Genomic DNA, 12,123 nt, shown 5'->3' on the forward strand with positions numbered 1-12,123 from the left:
TGCCATGTGACAATAATGATATTGCACTTTTCCACTGACAGATCTACTCTGGCGGACGGCTGGTATTCTCTCTCATATCTGTACTACAGTCCTCTAGGATGCTTGGGCACATTGATTGCAGGGCTTCTCATAAGCTTCATGTCAGGTTTGCTCCACACTTTTTCAAGATCAATTAATCTCTGAATAAAGTATCTCACTTTTTCATGGTTCTTCATTAATCAATCTACTTTTTAAACTGTTTCTTTGAATTTCTGTATGTTGATTTTCAATGGGTTTAAATTAATTATTCAGAGCACAAGTTTGTAAGTCCACTGCTGATAATTTAATAGGAAAATGCAAAAGTCTGACTTGCACTACAAACTAATTTCCCCAAAATAGAATTAATTTGATGTGCCTTTTGACAGATTTGTATTAATACTATATATCCTCAGGGGTTCCCAACCATTTTTATGCCAAAGAACAATACCATTAAGCCATGGGTCCACGGCGACAGTTTGTGAACCCTGATATACGGGAACTGAAATCCCGAACCTGTTCCGTTGATCAAGAAGCTTCTGAGCAGTAGGTGGTAGAAATAAGTTGAACTCCAATCTCATGGCATGCACCTTCAGATCTAGTAATTGGATGGGCAGCCACAAAGCAATCCTTCACCAACGGACCCAATGGTGAAAATCACCTTTCAGCATTTTAAATAGAAATAGCATTAGTTTTCCAACAAATAAATAAACATTATACTGTTTAGATTGTAAATAAATTGTGTATGACTTAATCTATTTCAAAAGATACTTTATCCAATAAAAATCCATTGTAGGCCCATTCTAATTCACTGTCACTCAGAATAATGTAGCATCAAGTCATTGACTAGAGATAGAAATGATACCACATTGTGGGCGTAGAACAATCTGTTCAAAGCCAAATGTTCCATGTTTGGATCATCTCTGAAAGGAGCTTCATGTGTGGCTACTGAAAAAGCTACAAAGCCATTGCAAATAAGGATGCTACCATATGTTTGGATGCTGTCTGTTGAAGCCCCACAAACCACTTCCCTTGCTTTAGGTTATTCAGCAGCTACCATGCTCTAAGAACAGTACATATATACAATAATTTTGACAAGTTATTGAAATGATCCTTCCCTCTCTAAAGTTTCAGGCAATCTCAGTCTTCCAATTGCATCTCCTCCCACCTGCCTTGGGACATGCCACAGAACATTGCTCCTCTCAAGCACATCTCCCACTGGCTCTGGAATTACTAAGCTGTCCAAAACCTCTCTAGTTGGATGTGACAGCAGAGAAAGTTGTGCAGCTCAATTATTCAGATAAAACTGCAGATTAACTTCAAGCTAACTTTACGCCTCTGTTTTTGGTTGCACAAATAGTTCCTTTCTTGACTTGATGTCTGTCAAGTTGGATTTCTTTTTCTTCTTTGAACATGTGCAGCTTCCCCACTTGAAAGAGATTGAATGCATCTACCCGAAGTTTTTTTAACTGGATTCCACTCAATGACCTTTCTCTTCCTTTTATTTTTCGCAAGTGTGGCAGCTTGATAGTTCCATTTGTTCCATCAACCATTAGTCATTAGTTATTAGGTGAAAAAACTGGCTGCCGCTCCGGACTTTGTAGACAGATTCGACCTGCACAGTCTCCACTCTCTAATAGACCGTTATGCTTTCAAACCAGGTGACCCCTCCTGAAGGTTCCCGAGCTCTTCTTAAACTTCGCGCCATTTCCCAGAAGCGCCTGCGCGCGATGATCCCCGTGACGAAGCTATCACTAATCCAAACGCAGTGACAGCAGTGCTCTTCTCCATGAAACGGTCTCTCAAGTTATTTAAAGTTCAACATCTTACCGCAGATTCCAACGCTGCTCCCGGACTGCCACTGTGATGCTGCGGGGTCCTCCCCAATGTTCCGGGCAGAAGCAGCACTCAGGCAGTGGGTTCCATCTGGTCTATCAGAGGATTCTTGCTATTAGTTTTAAATATTATTTCCTTTTGCCTCTAGGTCCCAATACTTTCTAGAAACTCTAGTTTGAATTGACAATGTCTGGAGCCTGGCCTAGAAATATTTACTTGCTAAAGATCAAGGTTACTGCTATTAAAAGTTTAGTTAATCCCCCTTCTAGATCAGATTTACAATAATAGCAAGATGTTGATAATGTTGATGATAACTGGCCTTGTGGCAGATTGAAGTGGGGCTTTAAAATGTGGAACTTCAAATTCGGTCCATGAAAAGGAGGCTGAGGCAGGAGTCAAGCGGAGTCAGCTGCTACCATCCAACATGAAAAGGGAACATTAACCCCCATCTAACTACAGGCCTGCCTTCAACTTGAGACCTAAAGATCATAAGGCATAGGAGCAGAGTTAGGTCATTTGGCTCATCGAGTCTGCTCCATCATTCCTTTATGGTTGATTTATTACCTCTCTCAACCCCATTCTCCTGCCTTGTCCCGTAACTTCTGACAGCCTAACTGACCATGAACCTACCAACCTCCTCATTAACTATAGCCAATAACTTGGCCTGTGGTAATGAACTCCATAGATTCATCACCCTTTTGAACTGTTACAGGATTCAGAATTTCACTTGAAGCTTGGCTGAATATGAAAACTGATGAATCTCTTTCAAAACAGGATTATTGTCCTTGAAATTCAGCATGACTCTCAGGATTAAGTGCAATATTTATTTCACTTAGGAACGTTCTAGATACAAGGCCACAAATCTTAGTCTTACACCAAGTGCCAGAACTCTTGTGCCACGTCACTCTTTGATATTTGTGGAGGGGGGTGAAATGTAGCATAAACATTTCCGGTGCTTAGATGGAAAATGATTTAACAATCTGCCAACCCTGTAATAGTTTTATGGGCCACTAGTGAACAATAAAATTAAGAACAAGGAAAAGCCAAGAACTTGTGTATTCTCCATTAAATTTTACAAGAACTAAAATGTTGCATCAATACTGCTATCTTATTTCCTAGAATGAAAGTTAATTCATAAATAAATACGCACTGAGAGGCCACTTTATTAGGTACAGAAGTGGAACCTGGTGTGGACTTCTGCTGCTGTAGCTCATTCACTTCGAGATTCGATGTGCTGTACATTCAGAGACGCTCTTCTGCATACGGCTTTTGTAACGCGTGGCTATTTGATGTGCTGTCCCCTTGCTGTCAGTCTGGCCATTTTCCTCTAACCTTTCTCATTAACAACATGTTTCCACCCACAGAACTGCTGCTCACTGGATCTTATTTACTTTTCTCACCATTCTCTGTAAACTCCAGAGACAGTTGTGCATGAAGATCCCAGGAGATCAGCAGTCTCTGAGATACTCAAACCACCCCGTCGGGCACTAACAAGTATTCCACGGCCAAAGTCGCTTAGTTCACATTTCTTCGCCATTCTAATGTTTGGTCTAAACAGTAACTGGTCCTATTGACCCTGTCTACCTATTTTTTGTATTGAGTTGCTACCACATTATTGGCTGATTAGATATTTGCATTTATGAGCAGGTGTACAGGTGTACCTAATAAAGTGGTCACTCAGTGTAGATGGAAAAGTTCTCAAGAGAAAGCAAATCCACTACAGGCTCTAAGCGATAATAGTCCACAACGTGGACAGCCGTTTGCAGTCCTCTCAGAATGAACAGTAAATTGCATTTGAAACAGGTCTAAAATAATTCTGAGGTACTCTTTTCAATTCCTGTGTTCTTTTCCAGGATCCAACGACACTACTACTGTGAGACCAACACTCGTCAGACCGGTCTCCAATCTGTTTTGCTTTTGGTCACATAAATTTGGAAAGAGGTGTGGGTCTGGAATTCAGTACAGACCGAAAAGCAATGCAGAGGTTAGAATTTTACTGAGCCTCCTTTACGCAATATATTTGACAAGAATTGTAAATTATGCTAAGACCATAAGATATAGGGGCAGAAGTGGCCCATCGAGTCCACTTCGCAAATAAATTACACAAATAAAGCATCACGTTCAGTTAGTCTTCACTTCCTGTTCTGAAAGTATAGGATCTTGCATTTCTAATGTTGTTTAGCCATTCAGACACACTTAGTCAGTAATGTGTGTAAGTCATTGGTTGAGCTTGTGAAAAAACATCACTGTTCAGAAAATGAACTTTGCTTGGATATTTTGTGACATTATTGTTTCACATTATTTAAAAATGGCCAATAAGACACAAGAATGTATAAATTTCTCCTTCGATATTGGTGCTAAACTTACCATCTAATAGTGTTAGCTCCTCCTATTCTGCCCCTGAAGCTGGAATGATTTAAATCAAGCACTTAATGAAATAATGTTTTTATTTGGCTGTCTAGTATTGGTTCAGTGTTAGTTAGTTAAACCCATCACCTCCAATGGGGCATAGACCATCTACAGAAGCTTCCCAGAGTCCTTCATATTGGCAAACACTAGGAAATCTGCAGGTGCTGGGAATTAGAACCACACACACAAAATGCTGGTGGAACACAGCAGGCCAGGCAGCACCTATAGGGAGAAGCGCTGTCGACGTTTCGGGCCGAGACCCTCCATTAGGACTAACTGAAAGATACTAAGAGATTTGAAAGTAGTGGGGGGAGGGGGAAATGCGAAATGATAGGAAAAGACCGGAGGGGGTGGGATGAAGCTGAGAGCTGGAAAGGTGATTGGCAAAAGTGATACAGATCTGGAGAAGGGAAAGGATCATGGGACGGGAGGCCTTGGGAGAAAGTAAGTGGGAGGGGAGCACCAGAGGGAGATGGAGAACAGACAGAGTGATGGGCAGAGAGAGAGAAAAAACAAACAACTAAATTTGTCAGGGATGGGGTAAGAAGTGGAGGAGGGGCATTAATGGAAGTTGGAGAAGTCAATGATCATGCCATCAGGCTGGGGGCTACCCAGCCAGTATATAAGGTGTTGTTATCCACTTTGGTTGCAAGAACAGGAAAACAGATTATTATCTGAATGGTGGCCGATTAGGAAAAGGGGAGGTGCAACGAGACCTGGGTGTCATTGTGCACCAGTCATTGAAGGTGGGCATGCAGGTACAGCAGGCAGTGAAAAAGGCAAATGTATGTTGGCATTCATAGCAAAAGGATTTGAGTACAGGAGCAGGGAGGTTCTACTGCAGTTGTACAAGGCCCTGATGAGACTGCACCTAGAGTATTGTGTGCAGTTTTGGTCCCCTAATCAGAGGAAAGACATTCTTGCCATAGAGGGAGTACAAAGAAGGTTCACCAGATTGATTCATGGGATGGCAGGACTTTCATATGAAGAAAGACTGGATCGACTAGGCTTATACTCACTGGAATTTAGAAGATTGAGGGGGGATCTTATTAAAACGTATAAAATTCTAAAGGGATTGGACAGGCTAGATGCAGGAAGATTGTTTCCGATGTTGGGGAAGTCCAGAACGAGGGGTCACAGTTTAAGGATAAAGGGGAAGCCTTTTAGTACCGAGATGAGAAAAAACTTCTTCACACAGAGAGTGGTGAATCTGTGGAATTCTCTGCCACAGGAAACAGTTGAGGCCGGTTCATTGGCTATATTTAAGAGGAAGTTAGATATGGCCCTTGTGGCTAAAGGGATCGGGGGTATGGAGAGAAAGCAGGTACAGGGTTTTGAGTTGGATGATCAGCCATGATCATACTGAATCGCGGTGCAGGCTCGAAGGGCAGAATGGCCTACTCCTGCACCTATTTTCTATGTTTCTATATTCCTCCAACCTGAGTGTAGCTTCATCTTGACAGTAGAGGAGGCCATGGATAGACATATCAGAATGGGAGTGGGACGTGGAATTAAAATGTGTGGCCACTGGGAGATCCTGATTTCTCTGGCGGACAGAGCATAGGTGTTCAGCGAAATGGTCTCCTAGTCTTCTTCGAGTCTCACCAATATATAAAAGGCCACACCGGGAGCACCGGACCCAGTATACCACACCAGCCGACTCATAGGTGAAGTGTCGCCTCACCTGGGAGGACTGTCTGGGGACCTGAATGGTGGTGAGGGAGGAAGTGTAAGGGCAGGTGTAGCACTTGTTCCATTTACAAGGATAAGTGCCAGGAGGGAGATCGGTGGGAAGGGATGGTGGGGGGGGGGGGGGAAATAAATGGACAAGGGAGTCATATTGGGCCATATTCATATTCATGTTGGGCCAGTCTTTCAAGTTGGCCCCAAGTGTTGCTCAGCTTCTTGGTGTCAGAGTAAAGGTCACATCGCCAGTGTTCCTTATCCAGTCTCTCTTCCGCTTTCCCTGGGGATTGTTCATACATGGTCTTCACAGTCCATGTTCCAGTGGTGGTGGTCCCAGACGATAGACAGATGATTGTTCCTGTGGATTCCACAGACTTGCAGCTTTCAACATAAGACTTTGTACATCCTCAAGGCAAAGATCCTTCCTCTCCCAGGGATGAGATCTCTGGAGCTACTGTCGAGCAGTTTTTTTTTAATGGGATCAGGTTAGCCTCATGGCTAGGTGCATGACCAACCCTCCTCCTTTCACAGCCAGGCTTGGAGCTGTCCAATGTGGAGTTTTTGGTTTGGTGGTTTATGTATTAACACAAATCATAGTAGTACTGGATTATCAGAGGAATTCCCAATGGAATCAATATTGAACTATTTACTCACTTCATCCACCCTCCCCAATCCACTTACCTTCCCTGTCACCTGGTTTCACTTATCACCCCCACACCTTCTCACTTCATCCCCATTTATCACCTTCCAGCTTGTACTCCTACCCCTCCCTCTCACCTTCTTACTCTGGCTTCTTCCCCTTCCTCAGGCAATGGGGCAATTACACATACCGATATATTAACAAGCAATTATTGTACAAAATGAAGAGTAGTGGTTCTTCAAGGATGAAAAATACTATACCTCTTCTAACTTTTCAAATTTGTTTGCAGGCCAACAAAGAAAATACGGTATCCGATAACAAACAGATAATGGACACATCAACAGGAAAGGAGCTTAATGATGTGTACAATCAGGAATCAAAGAAACTTCCATCTATCTATATCACTGAACAACGTACTCATTTTAATTTTGGATTTATCAAAGAAACATATTTTTAATTCCAGACTAGATTACAATAAAGCTCAAGCTATAAATAGAAAATCATTCTGTTATTACTCTAAACACTGAAAATATCATTCTGGCTAAACTATCACTGAAAACCATTAGCTTCACCATGGTTAATAAGCCAAGTGCAAAAACTACTATCTAGCCATTAACTTTGTGAAGCTTACCAATTCAACCTTGACCTCAGTAGGAATGGAATAGGGTTCGATAAGCTCCAACCATATTTCAATGGAATATTGAACTTTTAAAAAGAGCATTTTTCAAATAACAAAAATATTGAAAACATAATTTCCCTTTCTTCACCATAACAAATCAACAAGCCTTTACTCTATAGAATTTAACAATAAAGCAAGCTGGAAAGTGCATGACAATTTACAGTATGTTCCTGAAATTCTGGTTGCCATTCTAAATACTCAATTTTTCTATTCAATTCACCTCTTCTGAGATAATTTCCCCTCTGATTTGGCTGATCTTTCTCACCAATGTAGAATACAACACCAGAAAAAGTGTGATCCCCCAGTGGCCACCTTCTTCAATTCTATTCCCCATTCCCATTCTGACGTGCAAGTCCATGGCCTCACATACTGCTGAGATAAGGCCACATTCAGGTTGGAGAAGCAACACCTTTTATTCCATCTGGGTAGCCACCAACTTGATGGCATGAACATCGATTTCTTGAACTTCCAGTAATTGCCCCCCCCCACACACACCCCTTCTTCACCATTCCCATTCCTGTTTCCTCTCTCGCCTCATCTCTTAACATGCCTATTACCTTTCACTGGGTGCTCCTCCACCTTCCTTTCCTTCCATAGTCTTCCACCCTCTCTGATCAGATACCCCAGACAAATAATGAGAGCAGACAAATAATGGAACCAGGAGTCAGTCACTCAGTTTCTCAAACTTGCTCCACCAACCAATACAACATTGTCAAGAGAAAATTTGGTCTCTTCATCTATGCCACCTCGCAGCACCATCAAATATCCCCCTCCCCCACTTAATATTCTCTATAATCTATTTTTCTCATCAATTACACCACTAACCTACATAGGGAATAAATCTACAGATGGCAATTAATCTACCCAATCTGTATGTCTTTGGGATGCGTAGGACGAATACTTGGAGGAAACCCACATAGTCACTGGGAGAACGTAAAAACTACATACAGCAAGCACTTGAGGTCATGAGTGAATTGGAGTCACTGGAACTATAAGGCAACACCTTGACTAGAGATGCCACTTACATCGTGCCTCAACATCTCAAAGCACTTAAGCAAGTTCTGATCAATATCTATACACAGAAAAAAAAACTTGCAATGTTGACAAAGGTTGTGAGGTTAGAAATGTTCAGAGGTCACAGAACCATGCTGTCCAAACTCATACAAGCCAAGAAAAAATGTTGTAAACATATCATTAACAGCAAAAATTGTTGTAATGCCAGTGTAAAGTCATTATTCTTTTATTAATGAGGATAAAGACAATATAAACATGTGACATTATTCATAGTAGGATTGCATATTTGGTGATGAGGCAGAATGGGCTGGGGAGGGGGTTATGGGGAAGAAGTGCTGAAATCAGCATTTAATCATTTTATTCCATATACCGTGCCTAGCCACACTGTAGATTTAGAAAGAAAATATTAATATGTGTAATACTTGTATTTTCATTACAAAGAGGAATAAAGTCAGAAGGTATTGATTAGATATGTTATTGGTTTCAACCACCCAGCTCAGATGACAGCCATAGAAACTTATTACCAGCTTCTGTTTACATATACCTAGATAGAACAATCAACTTGAGATCATAGGAACCCGTTGGGCAATAATATTAAATTACTTCAAGAGGAAATAAAGCAAAATAATACTTACACAACTGACAACAATATTATGTAAATTGATTTTAGTATCACCTGCTTAGAGATGAGTGAATTATTCCTGCTTTGGTCCCAAGAAATCCAATCTATTTATATTAACATCAAAACACTGCATTCCCTGTAAGAGTAAATAATATTTCAGTTATGCTGCTATGCAGAAAGTCACAAAACATTAACTTATTTTTAAATTTGAATTATATGTGTTTCCATCGAAGTCATCTCCGTGGATTTGAACAATAAATCCAGGAAGTACTGGGGAGGTACACTGATTCTAGGATTCTCATTTCTAAGATGAGGTTTTCTTGATTACCCTCTCAGTGGGATACAAAATGTCTCATTGTATGATGTAAGAAGGGATCAATGTGTTGGCCAACATTTATTCCTCATCAAACATCACCAAAGACAGACCATCACTGTTCAGAATCTTAACTGGACCACCCAGTTTCATAGTGTGGCTACAAGAACCTATCAGAGGTTGTATTTTGCAAAGCTTATCTGCCTATAACAAACAGCTAAGATAGTGTGGAAAATGCTCCAACTATTAGGAAGAGCACTACACCCACAGGACAATAAGACCCATAAGATATAGGAGCAGAAGTAGGCCACTGGGCCCATCGAGTCTCTCTACCATTTCATCATGGTTGATCCAGTTTTCCTCTCAGCCCCAATTTCAGTCTTCTCTTCATATCCCTTCATGCCCTACCAATAAAGAATCCATAAATCTCTGCCTTAAATATACATAAAAACTTGGCCTCCACAGGTTCACCACTCTCTGGCTAAAGAAATTTCTCCTTATCTCTGTTCTGAAAGGATGCCCCTGTATTCTGTGGCGGTGTGTTCTGGTCTTAGACTCTCCCACCGTAGGAAGCATCCTCTCCACATCCTCTCTATCAAAGCCATTCAATATGTTTCAATGAGGTCAGCCCTCATTCTTCCGAATTCTAGAATTCCAGAGCCAACAAACACTCTTCATATAACGAGCCATTCAATTCTCGATTCATTTTCATAAAACTCCCTTGAACCCTCTCCAGTTTCAGCATATTCTTTCTAAGGGGTCCAAACCTGTAAGTGAGGCCTCACCAGTGCTTTATAAAGTTCCAACATTACATTCTTGCTTTTATATTCTAGTCCTATTGAAATGAATGCTAACATCACATTCTCCAGTGTCGTTTTCCAATGGTCCAATATCTACTCTTGCCTCTCTTTTACACTTTATGTATCTGAAGAAACCTCTGGTATTTTCTTTAGTATTATTGGCTAGCGTAAATTCATATTCCATCCTTACCACATTAATTACATTTTTAGTTGCCTTCTGTTGGTTTTTAAAAGCTTCCCAATCCTCTAGCTTCCTGCTAGTTTTTGATATATTAAATGCCCTCTCTTTGGCTTTTATGTTGGCTTTGATTTCTCTTGTTGGTTGTGCCATCTTTCCTTTAGAATACTTCTTCCTCTTTAGGATGTGTACATCCTGTGCAGTCTGAATTGCTTCCAGAAATTCCAGCTATTGCTGATCTGCCATCATCCCTGTCAGATTCTGTGATGCCTACAACATCATACCTCCCAATCTGCACGGTGCTGCTAGTTCAATTACTTTATTCCATATATTGCGTGCATTCCGATACAACACCTTCAGTCCTGTATTCACCCTTTTTGATTTTGTGCATCTTTTATGGTGCAACTCATCCTGTTGACTGCAATTTTGCCCAATTCAACACCATCCAAAATCCAATTGATTGGTGCCTTATTTCTCTACTTCAGCATGCACTGCCTCCATTGCTATGGTATAGTGTTCAAGTTTGCACTATCTAAAAAAAAGGACTACAGCCATTCACTAAGGTTTCTTGAAAATCATGACCCAATAGAGGAATCTCTACCACTTAGTTTACAAAATATCTATGTCCCTCAATTTATATACAATTCTTCCTGGAAATCTATCACCTCTTGATTAAAGCACTCCAATATTCTCACCCAACAGCTCACCACCAGCTTCTCATGGACTGACAATAATAGATCGAGTAACAACACTCCTGTATGCAAATAAATATATTCATAAAATTGTGGAGCAATTTTGCCCTTTGTCCTATCTAGTCCATGACAACCTATCTTTCTGCCAGTCCCCATCTACCCACATTTAGATCCTACCTTCTCATCATTAATGCATTGATCTACTTTGTAACTGAGACCCTGTAATGTTACTTTCTGCAACATCCTTGAGTTCTTGTTTTACGAATCCTACATATTTTTTATTCATCAATGTCTGACTTCACATCAAGTATGCAACTGTTTTCAGTCTTCATATCTTTGATTATTGACAAAATAACAAACTGTTTTCAGGCAGGAAAATACATATCTGTTGAAGCTTTTTTAAAAAAACTTTCAAATATTTATCCACAAATAGAAGGAGGGTAAACAGGGATAAAATTAAATAACTTAAAATTAATTTTTAATGGATCAAGACAGAATGGGAAAGGATTCCATTGCCCCTCCAGCCTCATCTCCTCCAAAGGCACTCTGTCACTTTCTTGCTGACTTAATAATACAATCAAAATCTTACAGATATTAATATCCATAATTTTGATGAAGAAAGTAGTGTGTTTCCTACCTGTTCTGTGCTTGTAGCCTTCTCCAAGTTCCTTGCCCAATAGGAAGACGTATCTATCAATCATGATAAGTCCTGGTTCAGCAATCTGCTTAAAGGAAAGCAGTATCAAGAGTTGAAACATATTTGTAAGTAGTCGATTTATTTGGGAACATCAAGGGAGGAGTGAATTGGCAGACAGATTAAAAAATGGAACATTCTTCACATTCTAAATTTTACTGCGTCTTGGTAATACTTCTATCATACTTGTAAAATAATCACCACAGAAACTCCAGTGGGGTCATTCTTACTCTTGGCTATTAGGCTCTATAATGAGTCAACCTGTAGCAGGGTGAGTGATGACCGCCTCCTGTTAGACTGTTTGAGGTAACTTATTTTTTAGTTTTTCTTACTTCTCTTTTAAATTTGTATATCTGTGCACTTGTAATGATATTGTAACACTGTAATTTCCTTTGGAATCAATAAATTATCTATCTGTCTTGCACATGTTGGACTCACCCATAATTAAAGGCTCAATCCACCCTCAAGACTTTCAGTACAGTAAAATGTACTGAATTGCGACTATCCATGCCTCTTCCAGCAGCTGCATTTTAGCACAATTATTT

The 12,123-nt window shown here is 40.4% G+C and overlaps 1 protein-coding gene across 3 annotated transcripts in view; it reads left to right on the forward strand.

Annotated features, from left to right (window-relative positions):
• The window catches only part of slc5a12 (solute carrier family 5 member 12), a 68,722-nt gene extending 56,720 nt beyond the window's left edge, over positions 1-12,002 (forward strand). For all 3 annotated transcript variants that reach the window (XM_059976009.1, XM_059976008.1, XM_059976010.1), the window contains 3 exons: positions 42-145; positions 3,705-3,835; positions 6,876-12,002. In XM_059976009.1, the coding sequence (XP_059831992.1) occupies positions 42-145; positions 3,705-3,835; positions 6,876-7,043 (403 nt within the window). In that variant the 3' untranslated portion in view covers positions 7,044-12,002. The remainder of the gene's footprint in view (positions 1-41; positions 146-3,704; positions 3,836-6,875) is intronic.
• Positions 12,003-12,123: the final 121 nt, after the last annotated feature.

Source organism: Hypanus sabinus, chromosome 7, assembly GCF_030144855.1.
Source record: "Hypanus sabinus isolate sHypSab1 chromosome 7, sHypSab1.hap1, whole genome shotgun sequence".
Classification (NCBI taxonomy): Eukaryota; Metazoa; Chordata; class Chondrichthyes; order Myliobatiformes; family Dasyatidae; genus Hypanus; species Hypanus sabinus.